Source organism: Terrapene carolina, unplaced genomic scaffold, assembly GCF_002925995.2.
Source record: "Terrapene carolina triunguis isolate 2854851 unplaced genomic scaffold, T_m_triunguis-2.0 Scaffold386, whole genome shotgun sequence".
NCBI classification, from domain to species: domain Eukaryota; kingdom Metazoa; phylum Chordata; order Testudines; family Emydidae; genus Terrapene; species Terrapene triunguis.
Genome location: NW_020664737.1, coordinates 404383 through 426864, shown reverse-complemented (window position 1 = coordinate 426864; position 22482 = coordinate 404383). Strand labels below are relative to the sequence as shown.

The 22482-nt window shown below is 43.9% G+C and overlaps 1 protein-coding gene across 1 annotated transcript in view; it reads right to left on the bottom strand.

The window, feature by feature from the left end:
* Positions 1–6828: 6828 nt before the first annotated feature.
* LOC112116106 (protein FAM168A) overlaps positions 6829–22482 on the bottom strand; it is a 74642-nt gene continuing 58988 nt past the window's right edge. Inside the window, exons 5-7 of the mRNA XM_029912936.1 lie at positions 13562–13736; positions 10514–10644; positions 6829–9141 (exon numbers count right to left, since the gene is read on the bottom strand). Coding sequence (XP_029768796.1) covers positions 10532–10644; positions 13562–13736 — 288 coding nt within the window. The 3' untranslated portion in view covers positions 6829–9141; positions 10514–10531. The remainder of the gene's footprint in view (positions 9142–10513; positions 10645–13561; positions 13737–22482) is intronic.

Genomic DNA, 22482 nt, shown 5'->3' with positions numbered 1-22482 from the left:
AGTCATAGTAAAGGAAAAGTCATGATCTGTGAGGGGAGTGGGTGGTCGGAGTGGGTGGGGGTGATGGAATTCTATAACCTCTTGAAATATAAAGAGGAAGAAATATTGTGGGTTGAAATGTTACATAATGATTTTTAAAAAAACTCGGCAATTTACCATTATCAACAGGGAAAAGCTGTAATTATACTGTATAGTTTGACGCTCCCACTTTTCATAGACGTAGAGATAATCCTCATAACAGATTATTACCTGATTACCAATGAATCTAAGCGATCCCACATGAATGTCAATCAGAAGATGCCTCTTCAAATGCCTCCCCCCCCGCAAACAATCTCTGCTGAAGAAAACGAGCCGTTTCTTTAAAAATCAGATTCAATAGCGCATGGCACAGAAAACATCCAGCCTGAGAGTCTGATCCCGCACACCCTCCAGCAGGCGAGTCACGTTACTCGGGGGTGAGTCCAAAGGAGCGAAATGGAACTGCTCACGCAAGCAAAGTGGGTCTAAGTGTTTAAGAGTTTGCGGGAGCAGAGCCCCAAGAAAACTAAGGGAGAATGGACACAATCCCAACTCATTTCAGGAATGTTAATGTGGCCCTTAGACGTTAACATCAAAATGGTCCCATCTAATGGTTTCTCTCCAAACGAAGTGCAATTATCTTAGGGAGAAACAGTCAGGAAACACAAATTGCGTGAATTTAAAAGACTGCTCCCTAAGGCAAGGTAGGGTCTAAACATTTCTTACAACTCTATGACTGAGCATATGAACTGAAATGAAGAGCTCATTTGGACTGAAAATATTTTAAATAAAAGAAAACTGGATTTACAGAATGCTCGATGGTTCTTATTGCTATTTTAAGCTGGTTGAGTTCTTTAAAAAACAAAAATAAAATGTGTTTTCAGCTTGGTTTTCCTTTCTAAAACAGCATGGCCAGATTTCATCTTCTCCTAGGCTTCTCTGACTAACAATGTCCATATAGCACTAAAATATTGGAATACGTAATCCAAAGTCCCTAGAAGATTTTTCTTAAATGAGTCCTAGGGAATTGCAGAAGTCAAGAAGTCAGTTGTCTATAGGAAAATGTTTAACATGTTGTCTGGACTCTAGATCAATGTGAACCTTACAACATAAAACAGATCTGACACCGTTTCTGTCTTGGACCCTCCTCTTGCAGGCAGCTGTGCAGATGCAGACCCAGGTGCTTGCATGGAGCCCCTGTGAAGACAAAGGGGCTTGTTGCGTGGAGCTGTTGGCAGGATTGGGGCCCTGTTTTGTGTGTTTCAGGGGGATTTCTCCTTCAATGCAAGAGGGTATGTGAGATACATGCTATACACATCACACATTTTCTGACACTTGGCTGCTCTCGCCACTGAAATCAACCAACACCTTTAACAGACGCAGCCTGGCTTACTATATGGGAAGGGAGGGGTGAGGAAAATATAGACCTTGGGAATGGACATTTTAATTGGGATGATTGTGTCCTGGTCACTTAGTTTTTGCCTAGCACTCTAGGAAATGTTGCATACTCCCGTTTGAAATGAAAGCCCACAGACTTGTGTTCTGAAATGCTCCCTGTAGCTCAAAGAAGCATCCAACTTCAGTTCAACCATAAAGTTCCTCTAGTTAAGAATAATAAACATCAATCATTAAAACAAAAACTTAAATAACACGTATGGTAAAAAGCGCTTAAATTACAGATCAGAACTGCCAAAAGATTTACTAGGTTATTATTGTTCATAAAATACAGGAGCAAATACTCGTACACACAGCTGAGTCTCTTGGAATCACATTCTGTATGTGCTCCAAGGTTCTTTGACATTGATTTGGGCCAGCACAACTATTAATATGCATTTTTTCAAGTCTTGCATTACAGTACATGTCTTAAAGCAAAGGTATATAAGGGACTGGTTAATGGACATAACTGTAGCTTTGATAGTTATTTTCATTACAATGCTTTCATCTCGCCACCGTTTCCGTGGGATTTTAATCACCATATAATTTACAAGGTATCCTTTAAAGGTGAGAAAAACAGTCACAACAGAGGTAACATATCACCACAAAATGTGAATGCATTTTAACCCCTTCTGCACCGGTCCAACAACAACCCTCTTCCCAGTTAATCAGATGCAATTCCATAGCCCTTTGGCCCCCTTGTCCCTCCACTCAACTGCTTTCAATCAAAATTAAATCTATATAAGCAGAGCTCCAGCAAAGATTCCGCGTGTTAAATATTGGATCCCAATTACTGCAGTTAACTCACACATGGGCCAGATTTTCGGATCCTGACTCATGCCGAGTAGCGCCTTTCTTATCAATTAGTCCCACTGATTTCAGTGGGACTATTCAAGGAATAAGGCAATTCTCATTGTGAGTGAAGGTATCTGGGCCTCTATGTTAAATTTCTGTCCTATACCAGAATCCCACCCACAGAACCTACCCTGCAGTCCCTCATCAGGCACTGACTTCAGTGAGAGCTTCACCTAATTTAAGACTCAGTAAAGACCGAGATTCAGTGGCCCATGATGCCTCCTTTTTCCCTGCAAGGTGGACATATAATGACTGTATCTGAAACTCTAAGGGATCACAGTAGGCAGGATCTTTCAGGCCAAATGAAAGTGTAATTCACAAAGACAGGGAATCAACAGCCAGACTCCAGATCACTGCCACAACTGTGACAGATCAAATGTGCTGGAAGGGAACCACTAAGCATTAGACCACCAGACCACTCTATAGCAGGCAAGGACCTGCTTCTCTGCCACAAATGTTTCATGCAATCATCTCATTAAACCACTGCCAAAGTCCTAATCTCTGCATTTGTTACAGGATTATACCACGTGAAAACACATTTCAGTCAGTCCACCTGCACAGCCATTAGCTCTGGCTCCCTTCCCTTTCCACTGAAAATATATCTTCATTGTTGTGTGTTACTGGATGGTCTCTTGCTTTTCTATCCTTAATTGATTTAAACTAGGTCCCTCTTTCCAGCAATCAAACACACAAGTTCAGAAGGAACAGAACCACTACAGAAGACTTGACTGCTTGCAGGAAGGAGGCCCCCTGCCTTCTGCTTTTACTAGCTTCGGAATGTTTCTTGGCCTTGTTATTTCCCAGACGTTTCTATTTAAAAAACGACAATGGAATATTTCTAGGATAACAGTTTACAGATGGGATCCGATACTGCAACAACCAGAAGTGTTATCATCCAAGCAGAGACCAGGCAAATGCAAATTAATCATCAGCCTACTGTAATTTCACTCCACAGCTAAGCTCCTTTGATTTACTCAACAGACAGAAAAATCTTCCAGGCCTTGACAGCAAAACACCACGGGTACTATTCGGTTTGGTACACCTGGACTGGAGTCAGTACTGGCATTCATCTTGCTCTGTGATTGAGCTGAAATGTCTTGATCTCCAATAGAATTTAGGGTTGCCACCTCAATCCGTCTAACTCCTATGTCTAAGGGCTGGTCCACACTACCCGCCTAATTCGGCGGGTAGAGATCGATCTTCTGGGATCGATTTATCGCGTCTCATCTGGACGCGATAGATCGATCCCAGAAGCGCTCCCCCGTCGACTGCGGAACTCCTGCTCGCCGAGAGGAGGAAGCGCTGTCGACGGGGGAGCCTGCCTGCGCCGCGTGGACCCGAAGTAAGTACTTTTAGTTCGATATAGGAAACGTCGACTTCAGCTACGCTATTCTCGTAGCTGAAGTTGCGTTTCCTATATCGATCCCCCGCCCCAGTGTGGACCAGCCCTAAGATGCAGTATGGGTCTATGTCCTCTGGGCTTTTTTGGCCTCCTGCAAATGGTTTACTACTTAGAAGGGGTCCTTTCAACCCTGCTATGGGAGGCCCTCATTTCAGCATCAAATGGGAACGCACCGGGTCAGTTTCTGATCTCAGCGTTGCAGGTATAAATCCAGGGTAATTTCACTGCAGTTAATGGAGTAACTGTGAATTTACACCACTGTATGTGAAGCGGGAATCAGGCCCGCTGGGTTTAGTGTTGCAACTGACCATAACATTATTGAAACTAAAATAGTTCACAGGGTTTTTTGTTGGTTGGAATTTAGCCCCTTTCTCTTACTTGAAAGTGAACTTGAATGAGGCTGGACGGTGCCAGCCCTGGAGACTAAGACCTCTCTTTATCCATCAGCCTGCGCAGCAGCAGTGACAGCGCAGGCTTCCCCTAGACTGCTCCCCACCAGTGTGCCTGAGTCTTCTTCTGGAGCCCCTCTCGAAGGAGGAACAGACAGCTCAGCCTCTCTCAGCCCTTCCAAAGCAGATGGCCAGCAAAGGTATTCGTTGGTGCTCCGCAGGCTAGTGGCTTTGTCGTGGGGATCTCTCTCCACTAGGGAACTGAACTAAGAGCACATCCATAGTATTTAAAAAACGGCAAAGTAGTGGTGGGGGGGCACCGCAGCAGAATCGATTGTCCTGGGAGCTAGGACAAAGCGACTTTGGAATTTGGTCTCTTGTTCATGATCTGAAATACCCTAGGACTCTTCTGCGGAGTCACCTTTCCTGGCACTCTCCTAACCTTGGATGTCAGACACCCGGAAAATCCATCGTGTGACAGGTCTGTTTTGCAATTTCCTTATTATACTGGGACTAATACACTCCTAGCTCTTCTCTAGAATGACGCCTGGAACAACTGCTCCTGTGTTTGTCCTGCATGTTCTGGAATAGCTAAACTGGATTTAGCCCCTTGCAGGTGTTTTCAGTTATTCATTGTAAGGCTAATTCCATGATACACTGTAACTTTCTAGTGCACCCACAATCATTGCTTATAAAGCTGGGGACAAATATCACCATATTTCAGCAAATAATCTTGCCCCCATCTTCCAATATGCGTCAATCAAAGGCAGTGACTTTTGTCAATCGGCAGCTAAGTCAAGTTTGCACTAAAAACTCTGCTGCTCAGAAGCTTCTTCTGTGCCTGCAGCTGCAGTGACCTATTCCGCAGCCCCGGCCGATCTGCGAGGGGGCATGAGCTCTCTGGTCCCTTGCTCAGACTAAGGAAAGGTATTAAAGAACTGCGGGGTAGCAGGAGAGGCCAGTCAACATGGGAACTGGAAATGGGCACAAGCCACAACATTTAGATCCAGATTTCGAACACCCTCGTGGGGTGAGTGGATCCAGAGTTTTAGCTGGGAACCATCGTTAGGGACAGAGGCCCTTTTGCAAAATTTGGTCCTGGGTTTGGATTCTGAACCTTCTTAAACATCAGGAGTGTTTACATCTGGGTCCCTCCTTATAAGCAATGACTGTTTCAGTGGCAAAATGGTTGTTATGAACCACTGCATACTTTAGCAGGCACTGCAATCCAACGCCCTGCGATGTACTAGTCGGAATAGAGCAATAAAACTCAACAGGAACAACTCTATAATGTGTACCTGTGTGGGACTGTTTAGGTTTGAGGTTCTTAAAATCCTAAATAAACCCCTGGCAGCATCTATACAATGTGGTGGCTAATCAAAGATATTCCCTACCAGGATGTATAGATTCTACATCTTTGCACTCCAACTGTGCTAACGGACGTTTCTGCTCATGCATAACATGGTCAGATGGAACAGACCCGCTATTAATCCAAGTGAATAAAAAACACTCAACCGATCTCATTAATGGCAACACATATCAGGATCTCTCTCTCCTTAACAAAGGCATTTCCTCTTTATCTTTAGAGCCTTAGTCAGTAGTAATGGAAAATAGGTCGGTTTTAGGCCTAAACTGCTTTCAAAACGTCAACACTGCAATGCAGAGCTTTGATTTGGGGAAGTTAAAAGTCCTTTGAACAAACAACTAACGTAGAGTTTTGTCAAGCTAGAATGATTTCTCTATGCTCAATTAGGCACACTGAAGCTTTCAAATCCAAATTTAGTGTTTTCTCTCTTTTTAATAAAAAGCTTAGTATTTTCTTTTTAGACACGAAAAAGGGGATTGTGACATTTTAGGGATCCTATCTTAACTGCTTAAAGAATTAACGGAGTATATTGCATACAAGTAGAACAATAGCTACTGAAGGAGGCTTGTTTTGAAACATACTAGTTTACATAGCCCAAAGGGTGCTAACAGCTCTTGAGACTGGGTAAATTCTAGTACCATCAAGTTTACTAGCATTGTTTATTCTATGGTACATGTTCAGTGCAGCATGTTTAAACACGACTGACAGATGAACCTTGATATGTAGTCACTTTAATAAGAAACCTACAATATAGTGAGGGCAAAAAGGGTATTTGAGTGCTCTTAAATCCCCCTGATATTTGCCTGGATTTAATTTCAGTGAGTTACAAACAGTTAAAGAATGAAGTACAGTAATTACGTCAGTTAAAACACACATTCCCCTTTAAGTACTAACCCTAAGACCGGACTTTGCAAAGCTACATAGGTTAACACTGAATATTTTCTTTTCATTTTTTTATTTTTCCTTTTTCTTTTTTACAAAATCAAAGTGCAACACAAATACCACACGGTATAAATTCTTATGAAATTTTGCTTCCCCCCCACGATTGGTTTAAAAATAAAAAATACAAGTGATTAAAATGGCGGTGTTCCGGCTTTGCCAGTTTGCTGCTTTGGGGGCAAGGAAGGAGAATCGGAGCTCGACTCTTTTAAAAAGAGTTCCTTCAAAAATAGAAACTCCTGGTTTAGAGTTGCTGACACACCATTGGATCTGGTAAAAGACCAGGATAAAAAACCAACAACAAAACCAGCCGCAGAGACAGCAGCCCTGATGCACCCCGGTTAAAATCAGGCTCCTGCAAGGTGCTGAGGTCCAGCAGCTCCCACTGACTTCAATGAGAGCTGCAGATGCTCAGCTGGAAAGTACTTAAGCATGGGCTTAACTTTAAACACATGAGCAGTCCCAGAGTTCAATGGAACTACTCCTGTGCTTAAGTGCTGTACTGGATTTGGAGCCTTACACTGCTGCTGAAAGCCTAGATAATTAAAAAAAAAAAAAAAAGATTCTAGGATCTGGCATGTAGATGAACAGAATCTTTACCTGGGGGAAAACCCCAAACAGGTTCCCCCTTGCAAATCACTCTCTCGTCATCCCTAGCTAAAGGTAAAGGTCCAGTATGCATGATCCAAGTCCAGCGGTTAGCATAGACTATGATTGGCCAACACCATTAATTTGGGCTGGGAACCGAGTCCAGGCCTGCTGGCTGCACAAGAAATTATTCCCCATCAATACTTCTGTTAATTTGATTCTTTTTTAAAAAATGACTCTAGATTGGCCCACTACCATTGTACTGGAGGCCCAGAGAAATCAGAGCCGCGGACACGCCTTGGGGTGAATGGAACTCTTTTGGCACAGCTTGAAAAAAAAAACACCATTTTTCTCTACCAAAACAAAACAAAACACAGAACCACCCATCCCCTGTCTTGTGTGCTGTGCTTTGGGATAATAACTGAAAAATAAGTCATAGGGACCTTCCCCGTCATCTCTAAATACTTGTATTCCTGCCTCCTTCCCTCTGCAAAACTTTATTGCTCTACTCAGACACCTCACAAATAGCCAACAAAATGGAAACGACACATGGCTGACTACACCAGCTCTCCCTTTTGGTAATTCCGGGGTTAAAAAACCAGTGACTTGCTTACATCCCATTGGCTGTGCAGGCCTGTTGCCTTTAGTTTCTAAACCAAACTAAATGACTGATTGCCCTCGTTTTTCCATCTCCTCCAGTTAAGTGCCTTTTAGCTAGTAAGGCAACAAATTTATTGCTATTGCTTCATGTTAGTCACCATATTTCCTATTCTTTTCTGTTCAAAGCAGTGTGACCTCTAGCACCCTGTATCAGCCTATCCACTGGCGAATGCCTTTTGATGCTATTATTCTCTACTATGTAAGAAACTGTTTTCAGATAAAGCTCTCCCTGTGACTACTATGGAGTTAAATTGTATTCCAAGAAACAAGACCGGCACCCTGATTTACTGTTGCGATCTGCCCCGTGGTACAGTAGTGGAGCTCAATTAGCAATCAAAGTGACTGGAGACACTTTCACCTGCTTTAGAACCCAAGTTACATCATGATACAAATTGCACCCAAGTTAAGTTTGAACTAAAAAGAGGTCTTGATATAGCCACCAACCTCACACTGGTGTCTCTGTGCCTGGAGTGGATGCAGGGCAAAGCAGACCTATATTCTCCCTAGCTCGACCTTAAACACTCTTCTCCACCAGCTTCTCCACCTCTCTTCCCAAATCGCTGGCCCCTGGGGAGGCTATTACGACTAACAACTGGAAATCTGTTTGTTTCCTTTTACAACTGCCCAGCGTACATCTGTGTTAGCAAGTGAAAGGAACCGTCCTGTCGGTTACACAGTGAAATTAATACGGACCGGCACAGGGGGTGTCTTGTTTGCCCAACAAGATCCAATTCCTATGGCAGTGTGTATCTCCCCTCCATCTCTCTGTTCTCATTGTATGGAGTATATTCCCCCAGTTTTAAAAAGCAGACAAACCCCTGGTGGTGAACAGTCTTTCTGTTTCTGAAGACAAGTGTGTGATGCTGCTAAGAAGGTTTATATTCCCTTAATCCTACAGAAGAAGGAATGAGGTCAGTATTTAAATGTGGAGAATGAATTATAGCCTACCACAACACCTATCTGGAAGACACCAATTTTCTTGTAATGTGTTATGGAAAATTAAATAATTTATATTATTAAGCAAACAAACAAAAAAAGAAACCAAACTGGAAGAAACTTGCCTACCAATGCTGTGCTTTTCACATAGTACCCTGAACATCAATTGCTCTTACTAGTCAAATAAAACAGACTCTTGGCAACAACAAAAAGTAACTAACCAACCAGCCAACAGGGATCTTTGCACCACTGAACGGGGCACCATAGAAAAGTGAATATTCTGAGCTTTAAAATGAGAGGACCAAAGAGAGAACTTGGCTACTGCTCAGTGTCAGTATGTGGTGTTACACAATTTGGGTGGGACTGGGGGGAGAAGAGGAAAAAAACAGAGACAGAAGATTAGAAAAAGCAGCTTTTACAAAAAACACTAAAGATGCATAAAGTGACCCTTGCACTTTTTGTTTTGTTCTTGCAAACAGACTTGGTGCTGTGGTACAGTTGCTCCAGCACCGATGTAAGACTTGAGTAGTTGCATACAATGTTTGACTCCAGATCTGTAAACGAACAAACAAATTAAAAGACAAAGTTAGAAGCATGGATGCAGAAACAGACAGGGCTGGATTTTTCTCCCTATCATGCATTGTCTGCTTGATACGTTTCACTGCTACAGTCTATAAACACTTTTTCCTTTGAATGGGTTTTCTATCGGATATAACGAGAGAGGGCTTTGGCCTTCTAGCAGTGTCAGTGCATCTCACAATCGATTTTACACACACACACACACACACACACACACACACACACATACAGAGGATTAGAAATACTCAATTGAGATGCTCTCAGCTAATTATACTGTGTAACGATTATTCACAGAAAAGATTAGTCAGACATAATGTATTCTGTGAGGAGAGATTTGTTTAAGATAACTGCCCTCAGGATGAATTTGAGACGCAAATGCATTCACCTCACCTGTGTGGCATGCAGGGAAATCTCAGAGCTTCATCCGCTGCTGTGAGAGGTGCTGCATGCTAATTGAGCAGGCTGGGCGGTATTCTCCCCACTCCCCCGTGGCTGTCTGGCAGCGCAAAGGGGATGGCTTAAATAGCCAGCTGGGTTTTCCAGGACCCTAAGAGTAATAGGAACCCAGTCCTGATGGGGACCCCGTGAGTGCTACCACGATATATAAATGAACAACTGCAGGTACAAGAGACGCTGTCCCAATAAATAGCGGCAGACCAAAATGACATTTAGTGTCAGTGAAGGCTGCAGCAGGACATAGCCATCCATCCATCCAAAATCTTCAAAGCATGGAGGCCAGAAGTGAAAGGGAAAGACTTGTGTGTTCCTTTCCACCTTCATATTGCCAACAACACTGTCGCTAACACACCCCAGGGCTCCGTAAGGCTTTTGCTGCCATCTCCAACAGACATCCAAAAGGAAGACGTGCCCCAAGTTCCTCGAACTTGCACTCTAAAGCAAAACCTTACCAGGGACCTCTCATGCTTTTGTATCAGTTCTATCAAGAGATCAGCATATCTGACTGTGGCATGTTGCCTGCACTTGGGAAGTAATTGTGTCTTAACATTGCTGAGGTCACTGGTAAAGCTTTACATTAGAGTGCAGGCCTGACAAAGGTGGGTTAGGTATTGCTTGAACACCAGCTGGAGCACCTCCGTTTTCATTACCCCATGCTATTCGGTTTTTTGGTGGCTAGTGTTAGTAGGTTTTTCTGTATTTACAAAGGCATAAAGAACGGAGAAAACCTGCAGTTCTGCAGCAAGGGGAAAGTAAATGCTATCCTGACTGCTACTAGTGGGACATGCAGCGTGTTCTACTACAGTGGTTTGATGTTTGCAGCTCACCTTTTAAGGCCTACAATGAAGATTTTAAAAACCTCATGCACATTAGACATGTGTCAGCACTTACATGGATTGGCCATCACGTTTACCAGTGTGGAGGTACATAGCTGTAGGTAGGGGCTCCTTGAGCCCTGTACGTTGGCACAGAAACTGGATGTGCTCCAATTGCAGTGTGTTGTGGAGTGGTCAACAGGGTTCCTGAAACAGGAAGGAGAGAGAGATGGCAGACAGCATTTAGAGTCAGGGTGGCTCTGCTGACTGGGTCCAGCCTGCAGAATGACTCCTTGTTTGCCTACATACAGGGTACGTTTACACAGCAGTTGGAGGTGTAATTTCCAGCTCCGGTAGACATACGCGCTAGCTTTGGTCATACACTAAAGACAGAGATGTAACCGTAGCAGCATAGGCAGCAGCACGGTGAGCTGCCTGAGGACTTATCTGTGGGCTCGGACAGGTTGTACTCGGGCAGCTAGCCCAAGTCACCGCCCAGGCCCCTGTGGCTATCCTGCTATTTTCAGTCAAAGCCAGTGCATGTATGTCGATCCAAGATGGAAATTACACCTCCAGCTCACACTTGCCCACAATCTCTGCTACCATTATGGAACTCGTGTGTCTGGGCCAACGCTTAGAGAGACTTTCTTGTTAATATAGCGTCTTTCATGTGCAAACTGCCAGAATTGAATATAGGTGTCTTCAGCTCAGTGATGGAGGATTTCATTTATCAGTTCTGTGACCACCACCTAACCTGGGAGCAAAAGCATAGCTTCAAACCGGCCCTTTCCTAGATCTTGATCCAACTGACAGCTGACACAGCTGCCCGGGGGAAGAAATGAAGGGAGGGAAATGAGGGAGTGCTGAGAACCCGCATTTCTGAGCATCAGGCCCTCATGAGAGGGAGCGGGAGTTGCCACTGGCCTTGTATTACAGATTAACACCCTCAAGACTTTACAGCATTCTGCTGGCTGAGTTTTGTGATAAGGACGCCTGAAGCTGAACAGATATACACCTTCAGCTCACATATCACAGTGTCCACCGAGCACCGTGCCACAGATCCTATATCTGAGGGGAAAACATACTACAAGCTGCCTTTATTCTTCCTTAACTCTTCCTAACATGACTGGGCTAGTGAGGACTCAATCCCAGGCATTTTGCTCAAGTAGGCAATGTTAGATAAAACAGTGAACAGAATAAAGCTTTTTAATGAACCTCTTCAAAACTCTGAATTCATTTAGGCTTAACATATCTGCATACACTCAATTCTTCTACTAGCTTCCTTTCTCCAGGTTTTCCCTGTTGCCAGAGGCATATAAAAAGCGGCTCATTGAAACCTTTTGCAGCCTGGCAAAGATGATGGAAGAAGTTACAACAACAGACACAACAAAAATGTGAAGTACATAAACACCGAGGAGGGTACATGACAAGGGAGGTTTCAACTAAAAATGATGGGATGAAGTTTAGTCTCTCAGGGCAAATTAACTCATGATAAGGTTTATCAGACTGGGCATTACCTCGCACAGAAAGAGGGGGGAGGTCAATTGTTTGAGTTACTTAGAGCATTGGCGAATATTGTGTAGGGAACCAAGCTATGTCAGCAGGCGTCGAGGATGGACTGGATGTCCTATTAGGTCTCTTCCACCTCTAATTTCTACGAAGTCCACTAGTCCATTGTTGCTAACACATCAATAGTTCTGAAGGCTTTCAAAATAGCACTTTCAAACAGCCTTTGGACCATGTGTGATGTGAGGTGCAGAATACAATTCAAGACTGTTTTGTTCTAAGTGTCATCTTGATGTTCAGAATGACTATTTAAAACAATTATGCCCATAGAACTTGTTAATTGTACAACAATTATGCCCATAGAACTTTTAATTGTTAAAAACTGGACACTGACCACATGGAGCAATTACATTTCCTTCCCAATGTAAGTTTAGGGAATACTACACGTACCACAGGAAAGAGAACTGTCCATTTGAATGGTGCCTGCTGTACACAGACTGTGGCATTGCCATTCGTGACAGAGATTCCCATAACAAACAGCTATTTTTGATTCGCAGATTATTGGAGCAAGCAAAGAAGACATGCAGTATATTGCTGTGAATGTATAGCTGTGACAATCTTTAAAAATCCTGCTGCACAATTCAAGGAGCAATACTGACAATTGTTTTTTTGAATATCAGCTAAGGACAGAAATATAAACTGTAGTGCAAATAAAAAGATTCTTTGTCCTTTGTTTTAGGTGATATCTATTAATCTGCTTTTATCAGGATTTAAATATTGAGAAAAAATTACATATAATTTGGGAATTATATATATGCCAACATTAATGTTTCTGTTGTCAAAATATTTAATACTAACATCGTCAACAACATTATAAGTACCTTATAAAAGGAACTTGAGGATATGATCACAGTGTTGTGAATAAGGAATGAAGCTGCTTGCTATATTGCTCCTGGAACAGATGGAACAGAGTAGGAATAATATACCTAAAGTCTTAAGAATGTGTCCCTATAGGGTGAGCCAGTTGGAGGGTCTACTTTGTTATCTTTGAAAATGTGAATGTTAAATCGCTACTAGGAGCAAATGGATTGAACCTTTGTTTAAAAAGGCATTGAGGTTGGCAGATAAAGCTACATTTAGCTTCCCTTTTAGTGCAGGAAAAACTCATTATGTTTGTGGCAAGCACTTTTGCACAATTAGCTATGGAAATTAGGGACAATAAAATGCAGTTTGCACTGGGTGCTTTCTTAATTTAATCCCTGAAATAACTTTGAGGGTTGTTGGCCACATTTCAGAAGCAATCATGTATAAACTGGTTTTGAAATTACTTTGTTGCAATGTGCTATATTACATCAACATTTAAAGACTGATTCTGCTAAGTTTATTCAGGCAAATTCTTAATGTGCACAATAGGAGTAAAGACCGCAGAGACACACACTGAATTTAAAATGGACAAATATTTATGTGCTGGCATCTTTTTGATATACAGAGATTTTATTTCTCATGGCACAATCAGCTACGAAAGTCCCACCGTTACATCACAACAACATAGCTGCATTATTTCTTTAGATATTTTGAGGGATCCCCTTACTGGCCATATTCAAGAGTTAATTCTCACCTGCTGACATTGCCATGGTGGTCCCAGCAACCATTCCCATGGCCACACCATTAGTCCTAGGTGCAGCAACAGGGGCTGGATAGATAGCAGATGGAATGCTGTTTGGCTGAACCACGGTGGTGTGATGGATGACGTGAGGCTGTGCCGCATACACAGGCTGTGTATAATAAGCTCCCTGTTGGAAAGAATAAATAGGAAAATCTTTTCAGTTTGACTGAAAGCACACGTCCTGATGGAAAGAGAATCTCCGAGTTTGTTACTTTATTTCAAGATGATCGCAGACTCTGCATGCCCTAGATCTCAGTCTGATAACACATGCTGTACTGTCATCACTGAATTACACCAACACAACCATTTGGGCTTAAATCATGATTATTTATTGTGCACCTGTGACGCTGGCAGACCAGGTGCCAGCTCATGCCAAGGTCTCCATGTCTCAACTGAAGACTGACAAATACATAGCTGGGATCAGCTTGGCTCCTCCATGTGTTAGTACTGTTAAAATAGGGATTAGGATTATAAGAATGTGTTTACTGTTTAGACTTCATTGGATTGCTGCATACATTAATCTCACTTGTAACATTTCTATCCCACATTGTAAGGTAATATTTGACCATTTGTATTGCGAGCCCCTGTGACTGTGTAAATCACCAGAGAGGAAAGAGACATTAATTCGTGTAAAGTGCTGGTCTCCAACAGACGCTGTTATGCTCTGCCCAACAGAGAAGATCCACAGACACCAGATGGACTATTGTGGAACATTAAAAAGGACAAAAGACATTTTTTGTTTTGCCCCCTCCTTGTGAAGATGAATCATGCACGTGAATTCCTCCCATCAGCTGAGTTTGCAGCAGTGGCTTAGCTAGGAGTGGAAATTTGGGTGGGCCCCGACTTTCGGGTGAACGGGCAATGACAGACTGTGTTAGCTCAGCTTCTGCCCCGATGCCACACCCAGGGCCGGCTCCAGCTTTTCTGCCGCCCCAAGCAGCAAAAAAAAAGACGAGCGGTGGCACTTTGACGGCAGCTCAACTGCGCCGCTTCTTCTGCAGCAGTTTGGCAGCAGGTCCTCCCTCTCTTCCTCTTCGGCGGCAATTCGGCGGCAGCTCAAAGAGGAAGACAGGGAATGAGGGACCTGCCGCCGATTGCCGCCGAAGACAGGTGCCTCCCCAATACCTGGCGGAGTGCCGCCCCTTTGAATTGGCTGCCCCAAGCACCTGCTTGCTACGCTGGTGCCTGGAGCCGGCCCTGGCCACACACCCTTCCTAGCCCCGGTGTCCCCAGACACCTGCGAGTTGGGCATGCGCATGGGGCAGCTCCGAAAATGGCACGGCAGAACTGCCGGAACGTAGCTTTCTGAAGGGCGGGTGCAGAGCTCCGTCCTGGATTGCAGGTGCCAGAGTGATGCTCCGGGTCACTGTGGCAGCACTACAGCCTTGTTTAGATTTGGGTGGGCCTGGACACTAAGTGGCCCACCCATGGCTACGCCCCTGGTTTGCAGCTAAGAGCATAAGTGAGGAAGGGGATAAAAATCTCTAAAAAGAAGAAACTGAATTTCTATGCTGCTTGGACTGTGCAGGACAAGGTATCTAGGCATAAGCAAGAGATCCACAACTGCGTAGTCTGGAATCGTCTACTTTTTGAAATTTAAGATTGTAACTAATTTGTGTATATATGTTTACCTGCTTTAACCTTGTAAATAACGCTCGTTTCCTTTTCCTATTTAATAAATCTTTATATAGTTTAGTATAGATTGGCTACAAGGATTGGCTTTGGTGTGAGATCTAAGGTGCACTTGACCTGGATTGAGTGACTGGTCCTTTGGGACTGGGAATAAGCTGAATATTGCTGTGATTCTTGGTGTAAGGGCCATCTCTCACAAAGACAAGCTTATCTGGGTGGTGAGACAGATGGCACTATCCAACAGGACCATCTGTGACGCACATTAAGGCTGCTATAGTTCCTGAAGCGTTTACACTTGGTAATTGGTTGGTGAAATCTCAGAGAACTCACCACCAATTTGGGGTTTGTGCCCTGGTTTTTAACCATCTGCCCTGAGGTTGGTACTCATGCTTTTGAGTCACAGAAGAGAGCACATCATCATCATCAACATGCTTGATGCTGTAGCTAGGAGAAGATACGTAACCCACCCCAATGGGGTCACAATCTAATGCACAGTACAACACAATATCGAATACACTGGCTGACCAGGAGCAGTTCTGTTATTGTGAAATTAACTCTTTGGCAGATTCTCACTGAAACACTTTTGTGCATGAAGCACTGGCAACAGCTCCCATTTCATCCATGTACAACTTCTTCCTTTTTAAGCCTTCAGTCTTTTAAAGTTTTTCCCCAGAACACTTTTGACCAGCAAGGTGTTTTCTTATGACTTTGGCCCTTCTAATCTCCAAACAACATCTGCACTGAGTGGAGGTGTTCAGTTTACACACTGATATAGCCTTAAACCTGAAGGCTCTCAAGTCACTTTCCAGGGTGTCTGATCCTCCAAGCCCTTCACACCCAGCACTCTCTGTGGCTTCCCTGGGAGTGTCGCTTGCCATAGGTGTGAATCTGGGCCCAGGGATTACTTCAGCCCAACTGGGGCAGAATATGGGGCAGAATTCTCTTTAACTGAGAACAGCGAGACATTACAGCAACACACAATAAAATGGGACAGGAAGCGAAGACGAATGCCATCTCCCAGAGGTTATCAAATTGTGGCCCATATTGAGCCCTGGCAGGTGGTCCATATAGTGCTGGTTGTTATAAAGGTTTTGTCTGCATTAACACTTTCCCCACTGTTGGTCTAGCTCTACCAGTGGCCACAATGGTGAAAGCATTAGGGTAGACAGAACGCAGTTGTTTTTACCAGCATGTCATCTGTGGAGGGCTATAAAGCAGCTGCAAAACAATGAGTAGGAGCCAGCTTAGCTGCCTCTATTTAGGGCTGCTGCTGTGAAACGATTCAAGTCCTGCAAGAGCCAAAAGATGAAATGTTAAGAGCTGCCCGTGCATATTGCCGAGAAGAATGTACTGCATATGTACACATACGTTGAGCAGTAAGTGTGGTCAGTAGATATTTTGTGTAGCTGCTACCTTACAAAATGAGTGACAAGTAAAAGAAAAGGAGGAACGCTCGACTTAATTTTGAGGAATGCTAAGGACATAACTAGATGCAAAGAGAGATCAGATAGCGGCCACACAAAAGGGAACATAATCTAGTTAGGGTTGTGATCAGGCCTAAAGTGAGATTGAAAGACAGGAAATGAAGGCTGCTGAAATTCAACAGAGCAGATTCTGGACCAAAGTGGTAGTGCTGGATGGAATAACACAACGGGTGGAAAATGGTATGTTTCCAGAAAATAAACTGCATTAAATGTAAGTGGTTTAAAGAAGAGAAACTGTAGATGGAGACATGTAAGGACAATGCAATTAAAAATGTAAAACAAAGAGGGTTAGGAAGATTAGAGTGTGTAAACAATGAAGAGAGATTTCATGAGAAGTCAGTGATAGCCACTGGAGAACCTCTAACAAGGTATGGTGTTGACAGAAGAAGGGGATAAACCTGGGCTATTAAATTAGCTCTTTCCTTCAGTCTCCACAAAAGCTGATTGGACAAATGCCAGAAGCAGAAATATATTTCTCAAGGGAAGAGGAAGAAGTGCTAAGATAAATCAGGATCATGCCAAGGCAGGCGATTGAGAAATCAGCCTTTGACGACAGAGAGTATGTCAAGGATCAAGTAGAATTCTACCCCCAATTCTGAAGGGGCTGGCACAACAGACATACAGGGGAACCACTGCACACTGACAGCCGTTCAGACAGCACACCGGATTTATGTAACACACATACGAGAATATAATCACATGTATCGCAATTTAGACTAAAGTTCAGCTGCGCAGTCTTCCTCCAAGAAGCCAAAGCAGCTAAAATACTGAAACACACACAGTGTGCAGGATCCACTGTTCTTCCTATTGAACCAGACAATGAGGAGACTTTTCACTGATGTTTAAAACATGCAGGTGAACTCTGGACTAGAGGAGAAGATAATGTAACAAGAGAGGAAAGGATCTAGGAAAGATCCGGAAACTATCCAGCTTTACCTTTGGTTTCAGCGGAGGGGAAGATACTGGGAACACTAGCCCCTTGAAGGCCTGTTGTAATAACTGGGGTCTATCAGGCCTGCCCTGATTGTGAGCATAACTGTTGGAAAGTTGCTGAGGGTTCATAAAATATCACAATCACCCACAATAAAGAATGTTGACAGAAAAAGGTACAAAGGAAGATAGAAAGACAGACAATAAAAGAAGACAGAAACATTGAATTGGTCCAAACGAAAAGGTTTACTGATATCGCCAACTGACTGTGTTAAGATCATGACTGGTAAACAAAAGATGGAATTGGAAATAAATGGACCAAACCTGGTACTTCAGAAATTGGTGGACAAAATATTGAGGGTTGCAGCTATCCTGCACATCACCTGTTTTTGGGGTCCTTAAAAGGGAAACTTTGGGGGGAGATAAAAATGTGGAGGGCACTGCTGAACTGCAAACAGCCAGCTGTGCCATCCTGGCTCCCACCGGCACCGTCTTCTGGGATCCCAGGATCCACCAGCACACAGTTGGGCCTTCATCATCCTGATCCCGACGGGCATCCTGACCAGACTGGGCCAGACAGAGGGAACCAATGACATTGTCACCACCACTATTTTTCAGCAAAAACTGGAACAGCACCTGGAATGTGAGAGATTTGGGCTCCTACTCTCCTCTCCTCCCTCCTTTGTCCTTTTCCTCCCCGCCGTATTTCTTCTCTTCCCTGTCTAGTCTCTCTTTTCCCTTTCTGTTTAATAAACGTCTGGCTGAGCCAACCAAGACAACTATATCTTTTGCAACACTACAGTGAGTCTGTGTCCAGTGAGGCAGCTAAAAGCAATGCCCTAAACTGCCTGATGCTGGTACAAGTCTCCAAGCCTCGCTGACAGTCTCGGAGTGGCTGGTAAGACCCTGTGCTGGCTCTGCGTTTTGCCAGCGGTGAGGCTGCGAGTGAGAGTGAGCGCCAGAGACAGAAGCTGAATTTTTCTCTTTGCTGTTCCTTTCTCCCCTCTTTTGTGTGTGCGTTTGTCTTGTTTTGTTCTTCAGGGAAGCAGGACTGGATTTCAACAACAACAGCTGTAACCCAGCTCAACTAACTTTTTCTCTTTCCCCCAAAACGGACAGTTATTACCACCTTTAATACCATCTAAAATCCTGACAAATGGGGACTTTCCCTATAAAAATTCTCCACAGCCAAAGAGAACACGGGCTGTTGGAATGAAAGCCTTATTTCACTGTTTAACTGTTTTCCCTCTTTGTCTGTATCTTTAATAAAAAGTTGAACAGACTTTGAATGGTGGTTGTTGCCATGGGGCTAAGCTGGCCCAGATCTCGGTTCTCAAAATCTTGAACCATGTTTAACTATTCAGTGGTGAACAGTGACTGGGTCACAGAGACCCTCAAGGCTCAGGTATTCCATCAAAATGAACTCCACACTGCCCAATGGCCGTAGCAAGGGACAGAGCTCAGCCATTCTTGAGGGCTAAGAATAGCCAGTACATGCTCAGAGAAACAAAGTATTTCCTAAGAAACATGGCAGAATTGTGTTCAGCTGTATCTAGTTTCTTACCCCCCGCATCACTATGGTACCTGAGCTGGGAAAGGTGGGAGGAAGTGAAGAGTTGACGGGGATGGAATGGAAGATGGGGGGCAGTGGGCATAATTTACCCGGTCTCCAGCAAAGATCTTTTAAAAAAATTAATTGTCCATAAAGTGAACCCAGTTCAAAACACACACACACACACACACAGTGTGACCCAGATTGTGGCCATCCTGTGTGTCTGCTCGGGCAGATAAGGCACTTCCCTCTTGCTCCCTTGTGCCAGCCATCCTATACTGCCGACAGCAGCATAGCAGGGGAGCTTTATCCCCTCCCATGAAGGTGGGAGAAGAAGAAGGGAATGGGATGAGCCCACAGCTGCATCCACACCCCAAGGACTATGGGGTGCCAGGAACAGGGCTGGGATATATTACTTCCCCCGCCACCCGGAGCAGGCAGGGAAGCAGATTATAACTCTCCAAGTGACAATTTAGATCAGTGGTAGGCAACCTATTGAACGCGTGCTAAAGGCGGCACGTGAGCTGATTTTCAGTGGCACTCTCACTGCCCGGGTCCTGGCCACCGGTCCGCTGGGCTCTGCGTTTTAATTTAATTTAAATGAAGTTTCTTAAACATTTTTAAAACCTTATTTACTTTACATACAACAATAGTTTAGTTGTATATTATAGACTTATAGAAAGAGACCTTCTAAAAACATTAAAATGTATCACTGGCACGCAAAACCTTAAATCAGAGTGAATAAATGAAGACTCGGCACACCACTTCTGAAAGGTTGCTGACCCCTGATTTAGATCCTCGTCCGCCCTTAGCGCAGGGCAATTATGTGCCCCAAAGCCACAACTGGCCTCCAAGATACAGAAGTGGCACCAAAAAGAAAGTCCACTGAGTTACCTGCCAGGACCTATATCATTATCAACGGTCTAGCTACATGCACCAAACCCACAGGGGATCTTCAGTCTGTGGTAAAAATCAATCAATCAGTGAAGCTCCATTAATGGCTTCACCACCAGCTCTGTTGGGAATGAGAAACTTGCAATTTAATTGGATCTCACATTCTAACTGTGTGGAGTCCACCTGACATCAGCAGGGGCAGAGGAATTTGGAATTTTCATAGATATGTTTAACAGTGACCTGCTAAGTGGAAAAAAAGGTTTAGTATCTTTTCTCCCACTTCTTTATGATATAAGAAGGGATGAAAGTTTCATCATTTTGTAGTTCGTTTTTACTTTATTTTATTTTTTTTAGGTCACAGGAAAAATTGAGAATGTCAAGTCTGGTATGTTTGTTGATTTTGCTTGGAGACTTGTTGGAGATCTCCATGTGTATTGTGAGTTCCCCAGAAGGGGTAGCTTGTTGAATCCTTAACAAAGACCATCCTTTCTCCCATTCCAAAGGCCTTATTTGCATTGGAGTTTTAAACTGGTATTAAAAAATGAAGTTTAAAAGAGTCTGGCTAAAAAATCCTTTCCTTTCTCAACTGCTTGGCTTTCAGCCTTCCATGATGTCATAATCCCACTAGTTTGCCCATCTCTATACAGCCTTCCAGGGTAGACAAGACCTGAATTTCTAATGCAAAAAACAAGTAGATTTAAAAAAACAAAACAAAAAATCTTTCAACCTTTGAGGTCACCTTCATATATCAAAAACACAAAAGAGGAGACACTCTCCAGTTTCCCCCCGTCCCTTTGCAGATCACCTTAACAAAAACATCCTTCTTCACTGTGAAGGGGAATGAGTACAATCCATGGATTTAATGCATGCCATACAGAGATGATTACACTTTAAGGTCAGTATGTTAGTACTGAGCCACTGCACTGAATACAAACACAGAGGGTAAGACTGTGTACAGAAGCAATTTGGCAGATAGGGATGTCACTGGTGTAGTGCTACAGGCTGAGTGTTGGGAGAAATGTTGTTCTTTGTATGTCAGTAAGCAGGAAGAGTGGACGTAGGATAGCGGCATTCATGTGAGGATGATACACAGTTGGGAGCAGGGGGTCACAATACCAAGGAGAATGACAGGGGGACAGGGACATATTATGTCTAAATTGGCTTATGTAAAAGTCAGCGTGAAGAAATGAAACGTTAGGATGTAAAAAATGAGAAGAGAAGATGCCCTAGTTTCACTAAGTCACATACAAACACTAGGGGAGGTTGTCAGGCACCAGATTTTCCAAAGTGGCTAGTAACTTTGGGTGCCCAACTTGGTTTTCAGAGGGTGGGTGATAAGCACTTTCTGACCATCGGGCCCCTTTAAGGTGTCCCAAGTCAGGCCCAGAAAATCGCCAGTCACGTTGGAAAATCCCAGTCCGGATACATACGCGGAGGCAGTAGCTCTGAATGAACACGGAGGAGTTTATTTGAGTTCCATAAAAAAAGACATGTGGAGGAAGTGGGATGAGTGTTTGTGTCTTGTCTACAAAGGCTTTGTTCTGAAAAATGTGCCCCCAAGGCGGCTCCCCAGGAGATGATGATGGTGGAGGCACTAGGGTAGACAAGGTCCAATGGTCACCAATGTATGTCTTACTGGGTTGGGTAGCCTCAGCCTGGCCCTCATCTACACTGATGCTCCCACCATTACCACCCTCTTGGAGCTGACCTGGAACTAGCAATGGTGGGGAAGATCAGAAACAAAGGCTAGCACAGACAGCCTTGGAATTGGAGAACCTGGAAGTCAGACATGTTGTTCTGGACGTACAGCCTGATGGGAGTGTAACCATTGACTTGGCATTTGATCAATTCCTGTATGTCTTATACTACAAATACTGACTTCCCCCCCATTTCTCTCCTTCACCCTGCACAAATTCTTCCTCCAGCCTAGCCAGCTGCTCTATTGCAGTTACAGTGTTTTAGAAACCAGCAAATGGCCCCAGGTCCTTTATAGGGCAGAGTAAGAAAGACCCCATTTCTACTGTCATACTCGTGATGGGAGAAAATCTGGAGAACTCTACAGCTCGGCCAACAGACAAGCAGCCTTGGTCTAACATACTGAAAAGAATGCAGCCAGCCAGCCATGAAAAAGACCTTTAACATACACACTGCATCCATTCTGTGTTCACCACTGTACTAACGCTGGGTAAATGCATGAGAATTGAGTTCACATGTGGATAAAAATCATTAGCTTGGGCACCTCCTCGTCCTTGTCCTTTGCGGCTGTTGTGAGAGAGCTAAGGCAAGTTCTGCATTATGGTTGGGCAGCAGCATGCTCTGCGGGTCATTCATTCTCGCCCTCACATGCACAGCTGGGGAGGGCACAACTCCCTGATCCTAGG